A 16,318-nucleotide genomic window follows, 5' to 3' on the forward strand; every position below is an offset into this window, starting at 1 on the left:
CTACCATCACACTGTGGAACAAGGGAGGCATGAAACACCGCCTGCAGCCAGGCTGGAACAACTTCCCCCATGCCTGTCTAGTCTGCCAATCCTCCCTCAGACAATTACCTTTTCATGCAAATTCTACCTGGCGTGGTTTCATCTGAGGTGGTTTTTAATTATGTGAAATATGATTGAAATATGATCTGTTCTGTTGCACAAACTGATCTATTGAACTGCACATTTTTTTTATTTTGATTTACTCCGGCTAATGGCACGGAGCAGCTTAACATGTTCACACCTGCATATGCAAATTACAACATACCTGCTATGCTATCACATATGCCATCTGTACAGGTACTGTACATTTATCTTAACGGAATACAAAATGATGGAGGAAAAAAAATATTCATTACATAAACCCCATTTTACTTAATTGACTGGGGTCCCCCAGAGATCTATGCTTAGCCGCCCCCCCCACCCCCAACACGCTTTTCCCCTCTACACCAAATCTCTTTGCCTAAATAGGCAATCTACAAGCTCAAATGTGTTGCGATGTTTTATGAGCTTGTACATTAGACATTTTTGCCAAATGTTTGTCTATTATGACCTGCCCACAATAGGCCCACTAGGGTTCATTTGGTTAAGCCTCTCTGTGTCAGCAGCGCTGCTTGGTTCCTATGGGGCAGGACGCAGGTAGCTACCGTCTAGCCTCTTGTGCACCGACACTCACATTAGACATTCAGGTTTTCCTCAGTGGGGCCAACGGACAACGCCAGCCTCCACAAAGAAAGCAATCTTTATCACAGTGGGATCAGAGCCGTCAAACAATCTCTGTGGAAATGGGGGGCCCGCGATTTCCTTTACCCTGCCGCTTTTGGGCTGCAATGTAGCGTGCGCGCGCCAACACACACAAGCACAACACGCACCTTCCTCTGCCGAGCACCGACACAATGTCAGACAGAATTAAGCAACAATAACAGAAATAACTCCCGGCAGTTTCCAGATAGAGAACAATGGGCTCCGGGCCCGAGGCGGGCCCTGCTGCCGTGGTGTCTAAACACGGAGCCCGGCCGTACAGTCCTCCCCACTTCCTGCTCGATAAACACAAGGCAAACAGCCGGCTGGTTTTCCTGAGGACATGGGGGGGCCATACTGGAGGACATGACGCTGGAAGGGAGGGAATTGCACTGAAACACTAATAACTGCTTGTGAATGCTAAGACCACAGAGCTGACAGTTGGACTAATGACATTTTGTAACATTTTGTTCTTCTATACGGTGTGTCATCGGTGGAACAAGCCAAACAGCTTCTTTAGTTAATTGACACCATGTTTTGGTCAAGGACCTTCTTCAGACATCCTTGACACGTTGCTGCCATTACATTTATTCAGCATTGAGAAAGTGAAGGCAGTGTCAGGTGTTTTTTGATACTTTCATTAGGACATGCCTGATGTCCCGGTTACAATGAGCTAGACCCCTGGGTGATGGCTTGCTGAGGCGGAGCGCCACACCTACCATTCAGCTCCCAGTGCTTGCCACACCACTTGCCGCTCTCAAACCTTGTGGTGGTGGGATCGCACCCATGACCTTGTGGTCCTAAGGCGAGAGCTCTACCGACTGAGCTACCCAGACAAAAAAAGACAACTTTTTGATAGATCACAGCGGTTAAAGCAAAAATAAATCCCAAGACTGAAATGTATCCCATTTAGGCCTGAACACATTATGACGCAATATTTTATGCTTTAAATATTAAAAAATAGCAGATATACAAGCTCACAGCGCAGCACCGAGTGCCGCGCTGCAAGCTTGTAGATCTGCTATTTTTGAAAAATCGTGAAAATTTGAATTTTGACCCGATTCTATAAGTGTCTTTTGAATCCTTCTAAGATTTTTGGAAAAAACCTATGTTTCTATGTCAGCAATCTGGCCAGTCATCGTCAAAGAAAAGGTCCTTTTCACTTAACTGGAGCTCAGTTAGTCTGTTCTTGAGAGACTACTATGTCAGTGGTTCTCAAACCTTTTCATGTGAAGGACCCCCAAAATGATATTTATTTAGCCACGGACCCCCATTTCAAAATATCTAGTTCCAGGGACCACCCAGAAGCAAAATTTGAGTTACAAATGTTCGCTTTGAAAATACATATATTCAAAGATTTGCACACATTTTCACGACTTTTTCAAAAATAGCAGATCCACAAGCTCGCAGCGCGGCACTCGGTGCCGCGCTGTGAGCTTGTATATCTGCTATTTTTCACTGGTTAAAGCATTCAATAATTCTAGGCCTAATTTCAGACCATGTCCCAATATATGATTTTAGAAACATGGCGCAGCACACACCAATATTTGGGGTGTTTCCCTGGAGTTCTGAACTGCCTTCACTGAATGTTGTGTGTGCCAATCCATGCTTCATCATTTTATAGAAGTATCTTCTGAAGTTCTGTTGTATTCTATGCTACACCGTGGCCATCGCTACACCTCCCCCTTATTTATATTTTGTTGCAGATCTTCACTGATATCAGAAATGGCCCCTAAGGAATCCTCAAGACTGAAATCAGTCCCCAGGACTGAGAACTTTAACCCATGAGATCAATTATATTATTATTATATGATATATTGTTATATATTCAACTTAAATATATGAAAATATAATTTAATTTTATTTATATACAATGAACAAGCAAATCAAATGCAGATCTACACACACAGGGTGTTAATTAAATACAGCCGAGATAAAATAAACCTTTTAAGTCATGTGCTAAATACTTCATAGAGCCCATGGCTCAAAATGGTAAAATCCAGAGTGCTAATTTAACTCTGGGAGTGTACAAATGGACTGTTTGTACACTCTGAGTTAAATTAACACTCACTAAACAGGACTTTACTGTGCAGTGATGAGCGAGGGGGGTTAACCTCCAGCCCTGTCACTGTCTGCCAACAACACTGACAACTGTTTCACACTGGAATTGTTTGAATAGCTGCTCCATCCCATGTTAACATAATAGTCACAGTTGTTGTCACTTAATGATGTAACCCTTTGAGCAGATTTGCTAATTAATGACAGACTACTTGACGAAACAAGGACAACATATTCATTTGTATAGCACTTTCCTATAAAACTGTTTACACAGCGTAACTACACAGCAAATGAGGTAACATTTTATTGCCAAATTACCACAATTAAGATTGATAACATAATATTAGGATATGTAGCACATACTGTAGAGGAAGTTTTAAATATGAGATACATAAAGGTGTCCTGTGCAAATAAGCCGAAAAGCTTACTAGGATCTCCTTTTAGTTGACCTTGTACCAGTGAACTGTACTGTCATGAAACTGACTGTACCTTTCCCTATGCAAACTTCTAATAAAGTCTTCAATCAATCAATCAATCAAGTGCACATGGAAAGATAATTTTGTTCTTGCACGTTGCCACCCAAAAGCAAGCATGTGGTAAATTAACATGTTTTAACTAGGATGACATGGTAACATGTCATTAGGTCGAACACCCTTTGGTCCGACCACCAAAACCTAACCCTAACCCTAACCTCAGTAAAACTATGCCTGAACCTAACCCTAATAACCCTAACCCTAACCTCAGTAACCGTGACATGGGTGATTATCCAACCTGCCGACGCTGGTGAGTAATAACCTGCCGACTCTGTTCTACCCAACGGGAGTTCAACCTATGGGGCAGTCCCCGGATGACACGTGACCGTGGCTCAGGAGTGGAGGAGGTAGAGCTGCAGCTTGGGAATCAGAAGGTTCCGGCCCGGGTTGGATCACAGGCTCCCCCTGTGTTAGTGTCAAAGCGTCCTTGAGCAAAACACTGAACCCCTAACCGCCTCCGCAGGGTGGTCATTGTAAAGCGCTTTGGATAAAGGTGCTACTGTATGTAAATGCACCATTTACTGTGTGCAGCTGATGATGACAGTTAGCAGTGTCACTGATAATGCATGGTTGACGAGGTTCTTTGTTCGAGTTCAGATTTCGGTGTTTCTCACAACATTTAAAGGCATTTTTGCTGTGTTGCCATGTTCACATTCCTGATTGACGTTTCTCAGCCCCTGCCCTGACCCTTTTAATGGGATGTTATTTATAGCTCTCTTGTAATCGTCAATGCTGGTATCCATAGGCTATTTCATGGAATTTTACATTTTGGGGCAATAGTCAAAATAAGGCACTAAAATAAATACCATTTTCATTTATTTCTACTTTCTTGTACCGCCTTGTACACTTTAGAAATTTGTAAAATGATAAAGTCAAGTATTTGAAGTAAGGGGAAATTTAGTATTTTGTTTTCCACATTACAACACATATTGTTGACACTACACTGTTAGTTAACATTTCACACAAAAACCTTTTGTGTGAACTGACTTTGATGCCAGTTCTTCTGACCTATGACTAGGCTGGGTGCAGTAACCGCAATACCGCGGTGACTAGTTCATATTATAACCGCGATTATTTTGTAATGTTTTTTAAATGTATTTAAAATGTATTAACTTTTTCCAGTGAAAACAACTCTTTTTGGAGATACCCCAATACCCTGAAGAAGGCAGTTTGCTGCCAAAACGTTGGTTTCCCTATACTCTGCGTCCTAAAATACTGTAACTATTGGCACTTTAGCTACAGTGTGTTCGGTCGCTTCTTGTCTTTTAAAAGACTCTTATTGAGATACCGCGATACGGTCGGTAAACAGTGACTTATTACCGCAATAACTAAAAATCCAAACCGCCCCAGCCCTACCTATGAACTCTATGACCTTTTGTGTTAACCATTTAAACGCATGGCAACTCGTCTCCTATTGGATCAAGTCAGTCAGGAGAAGATGCGCTCAACTCCAGGAGAGTCTTGGTGTAGTCTCTTACAATTTAACTGACTATCAGTGAATTGATTCGTTTATTATGTTCATTTTATTGGAGTTTTGCACAGCAGCAGCAGTCTACCTAGAGAAACGGACGAGTTTCGGCACGTCGGCCTTCCTCAGCGTTTCAAACCATTTAACCCTTCATTGACCCGGGTCCCCCAGAGTTCTATTCCGTACTTGGTCCCCTCCTTTTCTACAAACTCCTAATCACTGAATGCTGGCCAATAACAACATGCTCAGAGTTGGGACGCTAGGTTTTGTGTGTGTGGTTAATAAAATATTCATGCAAGATAAACATAGCATGGCTCCAAATCGCTGTAAAGAAGACCAGACACAACCTGAGAGAGCATCTTCTTTAAGATGCATAAAGTAGTTCTCAGATCAAGAGCAAAAATAAAAATCAAATAACGTGGATCTTCGGATACACATGGGAATGAATGGAGTGGCTCCAATGTGTCTCTCAGACTTCCAGTGACGTACCCTATGACTCCGAGCCTCATTCATTTCCATTATAAGATGAAAGTAAAATATTTCAAAAAGTCTATGCTGACTGGTCCATCAGTTTGGGAGATCATCTTGCAATTAAACACGGAGACCGTCCCTCTAATAGACGGCTAGCATCCTGCAGAGCCACGGCATAAAAACCTTGCGCCCAAAGTCAAGGTATGATTTTCTTCGTGCTACACGTTTGATGGCCCTGAGGACGTATGGGATTCTACCCCCAGAGTGCCATGAATTCCCCACTTGTCGGTCATAGGGTCGTCAGCTTAAACTACGACCTGACACTCACAAAGTCAAACATGTTCCCTTGTCATCCTCCACAGGAGTTGAAAGGAGTCTTTGTTCCACAAGATTATGTCCCTTGAACCCATGACATCAAGGCTGAAGTCAGCTGATGGTTGTGACATAATGCTAGTCTTCTCTCGTCTTTAAACAAGGTGCAATACTGAAAGTAACCTGCCTAAGCTTCAAAGTCTTTACAACTTCCTTGTGCAATCTGGTAAAAAAAAAAATTACTTTTCCCTATTCTCACTCATGACCACAAAATATATCCGAGCCTGCTATGGTGAAAAAGTACCTACTGAATACTCACGTAAAGAAAGCAATTACAATTACAAGTTGGCCAACAATATCAACAATTCAAAAAGACAATTGATGGAATGGTTAAATCGAGACGCAAGAGGGTAGATGTGGGCTACAGAGTCCAGTCCATACAAAAAACCCTGTGATGTCATGTCTAGCTCACTTCCATTGTCCATACTAGTGGAAGTGCTTTTGATCTTATGGACAAAACAGGACATGATGAGCTCATGTAAACAAGCAGTGAGTTTGCATTACGAAGGACACTTAACATGAGTCGAGTTTGTGCGTGCGCGTGGGCACACGCACACATACACAGAGGAGAGAGGTCCATGACAAGTCATCAACTGAACCACGATATCCACAGATCAAAGTAAAATGTACACATTGAGACGCCATTATCCTACATTCCACACCAGACCTCTCTTCCTCACAGAATGTGATTGCTCTAACGGGAAGAAAGGGTTCTACAGGAGTCCGCCCAAGGGACACAGCCAAAGGAAAACAGGATACAGCTGGCGAGCGTTGACGGTCCGAGACGACACCAGCTCAGAATTAAAGTCTATCGTATAAGGAGTCTTGGTCCAGTGAGTGTTTCTTTTATAACAGTTACCAAATCTTGCCTTGGAATCCCGCTTGTGCAATCGTTTAATTTGACCTAACATTATATGGGTGTGGTCAGGTGGCGTAACCCGATAAATAATAATACAGCCATCACCCGAGTTTAAGAAAATGGATACAGTGACTAATGCCTCATTTATTTGACACATTACTACGACCAGCATTGACAAAATGTCGTGTCTACACTGTGAAACTTAATAGCACAGATGGTAGCTGAACTCAAAGTGTTCTTGTACTCACTGTTGCGTGTGGTGTTGTCCCAATCCCAGGCCTCTACGATCAGCGTATATGCCCTCTGGAGAAAGAAAAAGAAAAGGGAAGAATAAGTCAGGTGTACACAGTGTGTTTATGTGCGCGCACACACGATAATACATACTAACACAGACCCCCGCCCCAAAAAAAGAATGCAGAATTGATCCTATAGTCACCACTGTATGTACCTAGGCCAGGGGACCAGGGTTCCCATATTATTCCATGGCAAGGACCCCAAATAAACCAAGGTGATGGCTGTTCCTATTGCGAAACGGCTTAGAAAAAAGAAAATGGCAAAATGTACTTTGTGCTGTTGCAAGCACCTTGCAAGAACAGGGTTGTTCACCCTGCATCTTTCTTTTCTAGGATTAAATCCTACCAGGACCTTTTCCCCTCTTGACCTACAGTAGCTGCTGTCACTCTTAAAGTCAAACGGCAAGCAGTGGACTTCCCCAATTTCCTTTAGGAAAAAGACATCTCGGGTGTTATGACAATGTCCTTTTAAGACAGTCGCCTCACCACTAAGCACAGAGACACCTCACACAGCTAATATCAGCTATCACTGAGGTATGTCAGACGGAAGAGACGGATCATCTCTCTTTTTTTCCTTTTTTTTTTTACACGTCACTGGAGCATTCATTCATGTTGGTCTGACCGCCATTTAGCCCCCTCAACTTCTGCTTACACTCCTTGGGATATTTGTGGAACACAAATAAGACATGGACAGGAAAGGACGAAGAGGAAGGAAGTGAGAGATGGTCAAAGGAAGGAAGGACAGAGGGTTTAGAGGAGACAAAGTTGGCCTTTGATCGTTTCCTCAAGCTGCGGTGTTATGTCTCTGCTCTCCAGTCACTGGTAGCCATTGAAAAACAGCTTTATAACTTATAACAAAAAATGTGTTCTGGAATAGTTCATTCATCACTTGATATTTCATGTCCTACTGCTGCATTGCCACATGTGTATAGGGTGAAACTATTAGCCTACTTGAATAATCTCCTTATTGACTGCTCAAAAAGTTTACTTTTTTAATAATTTATTATCTTATTTACAGAACTGTCAATTTATGGTATGATTAAGTTATCGCATAGATTAATCGAATAATGGGAACTGATGCATTGTAGATATTGTGGAAACAAACCTATAGCTGCATGCAAACTTTAGATGTACTCAGAAATACAAGTACAAGTTTTATAGTCTTCACATATACTGGTAGGTTTGCAACACCCATTTTTGCAACAGCCATATTTTTAAACAAACCATCTATTCTGGGTGGAAATCACCGCCAGGGCAAGTACTCCAATTCCATATTGTTTAAGAGCAACACCACAAATGTTTTAATCCTATTAAAAAATATTGTGAGGATGGCATGGCAAAACGTGATTGATGTCCAGTCATCCAGCATTTGTTGGTCTCACATCACCACTCGTGCCGATTCATAGAAGGTTAAGTAACCAAAAGAGAGCCTTTTCCAGAGGGGCTCCCCTTCTTTTGTCCATGTTCGCGATGACGCAACAAAATTTAGTAAGTAGTGTGCAGCCCACATCTGACACCAGTTTGACCACACACACAGCTGAGGCTTGACGACCAAGCTAACCAGAGGCGCAGGGGTAATCTAGCTGGCCTGCTGCTGGGCAACCAGCTGACCTAAATAGCACTCATTACGTCACCAGTGTTTCAGTGGCAGCCACGCTGTGACTGCATATGACCTCTAATGTAGTGTCATTGATATGACATTGACACAGGACCGGTTGTAGAAAAAGCTTAGGACGAGCGTTTGGGATATGGATAGCTTTGACAGAAGGGAGGGATGAATCTCTGATTGCAGCACGGGGGGACCGTATTACATTGGTGTGTTGTTGATCTGGTGGGACCAGCGAGCTAGTTGGTTGGTTGGTTGGGTGGCCGGCCACTGCTGGGCTGTGGGATTAAGTGGGCTTGTCTGGCAGTGGGTGGTGGGAGGGAGGGAGTGCAGGCGGGACGGGGTGTTGTTGTGGAGGACCAGGTTAGAGAAGAGAACAGGAGAGAAGGGCATAGGCACTGTGTTTAAGACCACCATTCCAGGGAAGCCAAGAGAGACTGGCCATTGCAGGAGAGAAGTGATGGTTGAGACTGGGAAGAAAAGAGGAGGAGAAGGGAGGAAGGAAACGGAGGGACAGGGCTAGATGCGCATAGGAAACAACAGAGCTACAAACAGCTTTTTGGCTTCATCACAACACCAGGTTGTGTGGCCATTTCTTGCCGCTGCCAGTGTGACAGTGTGAAAACTGCATTCCGCCCACCCAACCCATCATCACAGACGCACAACAGATGCAGCATCACCAAAGATGGATTATTTGACATGAACGCGGATCGTCCAACGACATGCATTGTGGCTTCTGACCTTTCCAACCACCAACCCCCCCCCCCTCCCCTCCTGTTGTAGGGCGGGCTCCCCCGTCTGATCGAGTGGGTGGGTGGGTGTGTATGTTTCTGTGTGGTCACACATGAAAGAGAAGCCAGTGCTGTGCGTGAGCGGTGGGTGTCTTGACATGAAACTATTATTTGCCATCTTGTTGTCAGCCTGTGACACAATCAGCATGTTATGTATGAGGGCAATGCAGAATCTTCTGCACCTAAATCAGTTTGTCTGATAGAGCCCAACCGACACATGGGCCAATATTAGCCAATTGTCTGACTTTTTTTGATGACATCGGCAATTATGCAGCTGATGTGTCCCGATTTTTAATCACTTTCAAACTGATGCCTACATTTTGGGCATGTCATTCATTATAGGCTTTTATTAAATGTTTTAATTTTAATTGTACAAAATATCAGTAAAAATATTGGTCAGCGTGGTCTAGGGCTCTCTAAAAATCAGACCCAAAAACCTGTCATGGGTCGGGCTCCAGTGTCTGATGGGTTTGACTGAGGCCACAGGCCAGTCTGGTTTCCCACCGACCAGCACAGTCTGTGATTAGCTGGATTAAGTGACAGCTGCCCAAATGACTGGAGCTAGATAGATGGATAAATGGGGGGAGGGAAGAGAAGAGGCTACCAAACAAAGACCTTGTCCCCCGCACCATAACATACCAGCCCACCCCCCCTTCATTCAATAAGCAGTGGCAGTGCAGGGTTGAGTTGGTTTGAGTAAGCAGGCATACGTGCGTGTGCACAATCCACACCGTTGCAGGCTCGACCAGCTAAATGGCCAGTTCATGTCTATGTGCCACACTGATTAATTCACAATTCAGACATTCAGCAGACTGCAGTTAAAGATGTTGTAATGACAGTTAAATACAAGCAAATCAATCCAACACCCACGCTATGACTTGATGGAATGCACCAATCAAAACTGTGACCCTGGGTCCTTGGGGATGTACCCTGTCCAAGTCAAATCTCCCAAACTCTGGCAAGCCCTTCCCCTAATGGATTACAGGATTTACTCAAAGAAATCCCTGTCAAGCTGCGATGAGGGGACTGGCTATAGCCTGTGTTTACATATCACATGTGACTTTGTGTAATTGCGTATGTGTGTCTGTGTCCGTTTTATGATGCAATCATTTGGTTCGCCATCCTTTGCACCATGTGTGCATCAGAATGTACACCAGCCCTCGCCAAGAAGCGGAAAACAAGAACAAGAATGTTGTTTTGGGTAAAAAATTATATATATATATATATATATATATATTAGGGCATTCACAAATAGTGATTTTTAGTATTCGAATTATTCAACCTCAAAGTATTCGAATAGTCGAATATTCGACAGGACTGGCCAAACTGTCAAATATTAAGTAAGCAAGAAAAAAGAAAATAGCCGATCTACATGTGTTAGCATGTAGATCTGCTATTTTCACAATATTTATCTGCGGAACCGAGTAAGGAACAGAGATTTGTCACTCAGGACTGTACTGGTGACGTAAGCATTGGATGGTGGGGAGTGGACAGTGGGCTGGGCGTCGTGAGGGGAGAGCCACAGGTGCAGGTTCCCACGCCAGATGAAGGGGCGGTGGTGGTGGTGGGGAGAGGGGTGGGGGCTGCTGGGTGCAGAGAGGGGGATTGGAAGGTAGCCATTTAAATTAGAGGACTGGGAACTGAGTGAGGTTGCAATGGGAAGTGGAAGCTGGGGTGGCCTGGGGTCAGTAGGGCTACTAATCTACACTTCTTTTCAAGCTGAGGTTTCGAGTGTGTGTGTGTGTGTGTGTGTGTGTGTGTGTGTGTGTGTGTGTGTGTGTGTGTGTGTGTGTGTGTGTGTGTGTGTGTGTGTGTGTGTGTGCGTGCGTGTGTGCGTGCGTGCGTGCGTGTGTGCACCATGTGCATTTGCTTTCTAAGAAATAGGCAAATATGCGTCCAAGCCTACATTTAAGTGAGTCAGCATGAAGCTTTGCATACAAGTCAACGATAAGCTTATTAGGACACTACAACACACCATTATTTTGTTGCCATTGGTTAAAATTTGACATTTGATAAAAATGCAATACTGGAATTCCTCACATCCCTTGGAAACACCTATTCTTTATGTGTGTTTTGGCCAGTTAAAGGAAATTACTACTGAATTCTATCAAGCAAATTAAGTACAACAATACACCGGGCACCAGTCACCCATCACCAGGTTGGACGAGTCGGGACATTGGACCCCCAACAACCTTCTAGAACAGGGGTAGGCTAGGCAACCTTAGGCACGGGTGCCAACATTGGCACAGGGGAGGGTGATCACTGGCACTCTGGCAGAAAAACAAATATTGTTTTAAACGTGGTCAATTAAATAAAGTCACCCAATTTGCAGCAAATTACATCCTGCACATTATTCTACATTAATAAAAATTCTGAACTTTGACTGGGGAGGGAGTCGGGGAGTTAGGTGGGTTAGTCTAATGATCCTGTCCTGACAATCAAAATATGTCAGAGTTTTGTGTCATCAAAATGTATGTTGACACGGCACACTGACTATCTAGAAAAAAATAAAATAAATAGAAGATGGAGGAGTTGGTTACCCAGAGTGGCAACCCGTCTGCCATGCGCACCTTTACGTTTGGTTTTGACAGCCCCTGAGGAAGATGGAGTACAGCAGACACACCAACTGAGTCACCAAGCAATTTCCGGCCAGGTTGCAGACAAAAAGGAAAGGTTCTGCAAATTATTCATATTGGTATTCTATTAATAGGCTGAATACATTTATTTCCTTCAAGCTATGAGCCACTCTGTCATCTCGACTCGAGGTGACCCAGAGTTCCTTCTTGTGGACAACGGTTTTATGCAGCTCAGAATATATGAGTTTTTATTAAGTGGATAATTTACTTTATTTTGTTTTTGAATTACGCAAGTGCAAGGGTATATGTGTGTGATAGTGTATGTAATGTATGTTACAAAGAAAGTGTGGATAGTTTACTTCCTATAAAGAAATGTAGGCAAAAGGGACAGCTTCCCAAAAGAGGGATATTTTCTATGGTCTGTGCTAGACTTGCGTGATATACCACAAGATCTCCAGGAGGCACTGTGGGGGGTGTGATATAGACCAATATTTTGTTTACAAACATCGAGACTAAATGCACAGGTGACTGTATCATGTAATCAATTCCCAACAGATCCCCAAACCTGTTGTTTTGGGGAGCGCTGGTTTCAGTTCATTCAACCTCCTCTTGTGTTTAGTGAGGTGCACCCATGGGTGCGCCCTTATCGAGACATATATTTCATTGCGCAGCGGTATTGCGCGTCAAGAGAAGCTGATATACGAGCACACATGGCGTCACCAATGCAACTGTTCTGAGCTTGGTGGTCTGCACGTGATATCCATTCTTAATAAATCTTTGCTCATTTAACGTCTCTGGGATATATCTGCATGGTTTACAGAAGACATAATCTCTATAGTAGCCTACTCCAACCAGCTAAAATCAGTCAGAAGAAAGCTCAGTGAAATCAACGCCTCCATGGACAAGTTTAAGTGTCAAAGAAAAACGTAACCTCTTATATTTGGGAATATTCCAAATAGGGATGTGTAAAAGTGACAAAGTATAAAATCCATTAATAACGATTATTATCATTAAGCCTGTCCTGGACAGGGGTCTCCGGACGTAAAAACAAATGATGATGGTCTATAACTAATGGATCATGTCTCTTGTAGGAAGCCGTATTCCACTCAATACAATTAATACTGTATTCGAATCGACTAGTTATCATCTGACAATCGGAAATAAAATTTTAGAAAATGTGGTGGTACGCTTATACGTGATTTGTAATCATTGGGCTAAAACATGTAAAACGCCAGCATGTTCCTTGACTCACTTTCAACCTCCCCACATTGGGAAAAAAATTCACTGCAAAAATAGCAGATCTACAAGCTCACAATACGTCGCATCGCAACACCTTGTGAGCATGTAGTTCGGCTCTTTCCCCTGTTCCTCGTACAACAAAGTACAGTAAATAGGGCATATGTGGTTAAGATGTCTTTCACCACTAGCCAACTCTTTCCCCCTCGTCAATGGGAAACACACTGAACGTCCTCCATCCTCCAGGCCTTACCACACTCGGCTCCGTGGGGAGTTCCAGTGACAGCTCCTGATTTATTGCCCTCTGCAGGACATAAGGTCGTCTCGATTCATCCCGTGGCCAGTAATCGCTGCATGTAATCTTCATTAATCTGGGATGTCAATCCCAGCTTTCGGTTTTACTGGGGCTAGATCTATGGAGTACCGAAATCTGACGTCAAAAACCACGCCTCCAGGGTCATGAAGACTTCTCTCTCATTCAACATTTTATAACCATGAACCGTGAATGAGTCTGGCAATTTTACTCATATGGTTATGAAGTATCCATCAGCTGATGTGAAAAAGTACAAATGCAACCAATGAAAGAAAACAAAAGGCTGCCTACAAATCGACAATTCTCAAGCGTATAAATTACCTAGCGGCTACATCTCCCTTTACACACGCGGTCGCTGCACGGCGCCATGACACATGTAATCAACAACGTCACATGTTGCATTGGATATACAGTATCTTTTTGATGTATGAGAGCAAGTTTCAATTCTCTGTGATTCTCACCGATTACAAATCTCAGGAATTTTTTGACAAGAGTGTGATTCAGTGGGGTCAGTGAATCATGCGATTTCCTACTGTACTTTTCCAACGCTACTTCAGAGCGCTAATAAAATGTCCCCCCAAAACAAACTGTATTGACGCTTCCAGAGATTTCCATCTCCAAGTATGCATCTGTCGGATCGGGCGGTTCTGGACAACAGAGTATCCGACAGACTTGACACCGCACTTCCTCAAGTCCTCTGAGATGTATGCACAAAGTTTGATTGGTCAGACATTTCTCGACTGAGATACGCGAAGGACAGACACACTCAGTCTTGCTTGCACGCACATACGCACTCAAGAGATATCATGAATTGCACGCACATACACCGAGATATCATGCATTTTGAGTAGAAGCGAGTGTGCAAATTATGGATGTTAACATTTCATCTAAAATCAATTAAGAAATTATTTGATTAAAATAAACGATTATAATTAATCTTTTTTTTTTTACTTTTAATTATTTTCCCTAGTGAAAGTTACAGGTATGGTGTGTGATATCAAATGTGAGATTAACATGATCACAGTAATCCTTAATCATATTCCATCATATTCAAGGGCTTTTGGAGAGAAATGACACAGACTCCATAGAGCACTGCAAAGGGAAGGTGTGTGTGTGTGTGTGTGTGTGTCTGTCTGTGTCCGACTGAAGCTTGTTGACACTCGTTAATGTTATATACATCAAGGCAATAATGTTTCTGCACTCATTTTCGGTTTCAGACAAGAATTTTCCATTTGGTCCTAAAAAAGCTTATCAATTAATCGGTTAATCAATCAATACGGTTATCAACTATCAATTAATTAATTGATAATTTGCATCCCTAGTGCAAATCCAGCCATAAGGATATATACTGATGCCATCAGGACATAAGACACAAGGACAGACAGATACAGACTACAGAGATCTCCATATACAGGATAAAAGGGATACAGATAGTCAGATACTGTAGATGGGTACAACGGGTTCCCATTCCTGACTTGCACCGTTGACTTGCATTGTTCCATTCCCAACTCGCACCCTTGACAGAACTGCCGGACTCAAAAAAATCTTCATGACCTTCAGTACGCAATAAGAATCGGGCATCAAGCCAAGCCAGGGGCAGTGGCAAAGGCAGTCTCCAGGCCCTTCTGTGACCAAGTCTCACTTTCGTAGTACAAGGGCTATCACCCGAAGCCCGGTACATCTCGCCAGGCCCCCACCACCCCATGCCAACCTCCTGTCTTCCATATACCAAGCAATTCCTAGCACAAAGCCCCCATACCCAGTTCGCCACACCACAGTATAATGTGATATTAACCCACCAGCCAAATTAATGATAAAAACAATTGCCAAGTTGCCAAGATTTGCTTTGAAAGTTGTGATCTACAAGCTCACATGTGATGCACATGGAGCTTGCAGATCGGATATTCTGCCGTTACTAAATGTAACCAAATGGACCCTTTTTGTGAACTAGAAAACAGTGTGGGCTCGCAGAAAGCAAATGTCAGTTTCCAACTTCAATTAAGTACCTTGTTTCCTAGCTACAGTAGTGTTAGCTCACTAGCAGTTGTTTGCACAGCATACAATACATTTCACAGGTGAACAGAGCTGAAAGATAATAAGGCATATTGTGGGCTTGAGGCAAATGTACAGGAGCTGTCCATGGTGCAACACATGAAACACCCCAAAAGTGTTAATAGCTTCAGCTGTGTTCACCAATCAAATAGCAGCAATATTTTTTTATTTTTTAAGCCCCCTCCACCCGAACCCCTACCCCAAACTTTTCACATTGGCCTGTTAAAGCGCCATCAGGAGGCCGATTTCATTACTCTTACAGATTTTGTTTAAACACGCAAATCGGTACAGTACTACATCTCTATAGTCATGTAATCAAGAAGGATCTGTCCGATTTTTCACATTCCATCCTGATTGGCATTTAAAGTTTGCAGGAGTGGCTTGTTTTGAACAAAATGCCTCAAATCATGAATGCAGCGTCCGATTGCTGTGAAACTTTGCATGCACGTCCCACAAATAAACATATATCATCAACATTAATCCCTCAGCTTCAACAGATTCAACTCACCTCCATATAATGACTGAATTCCAAACATTGCTGGCCCACAATAACCAACCTGAGAGTGATCTGTGCTCCGAGGAGCATATTTTCTAGTTGTTATTTTTCTTTCTTCTACAGAATCGTGGTCCATGGTCCATAAGAGTCAATGTAGGGGTCTGTACATGACATGATGCACTGCTCTGAAGCATACTGTAGTTACTAAGAAATGTACAGTTAAACCAAGAGAAGCAAGGGCATGCAATGCATTCTCCATGGTTCAACAAGCTTTCCAGAACCATACACTAAAAACATTAGGTTAGTAAACAATGTTAGCCCCTAACAATGTCACCTAGCATGCTAATTAACAATGACAGATTGTCTGATTCAAAGGTTGCTGCACCACATTAGGGCAGAACGCTCCTCTCGTCTCAT

The 16,318-nt window shown here is 43.0% G+C and overlaps 1 protein-coding gene across 1 annotated transcript in view; it reads right to left on the reverse strand.

Moving 5' to 3' along the window:
* Positions 1-16,318, reverse strand: part of jag2b (jagged canonical Notch ligand 2b) — a gene marked incomplete at both ends in the record, with an annotated part of 59,249 nt that overhangs the window by 30,876 nt on the left and 12,055 nt on the right. The window contains one exon of the mRNA XM_080745131.1: positions 6,787-6,841. Within this exon, the coding sequence (XP_080601257.1) occupies positions 6,787-6,841 (55 nt within the window). The remainder of the gene's footprint in view (positions 1-6,786; positions 6,842-16,318) is intronic.

Source organism: Nannobrachium achirus (genome assembly GCF_963921795.1).
Source record: "Nannobrachium achirus genome assembly, chromosome: 16".
NCBI classification, from domain to species: domain Eukaryota; kingdom Metazoa; phylum Chordata; class Actinopteri; order Myctophiformes; family Myctophidae; genus Nannobrachium; species Nannobrachium achirus.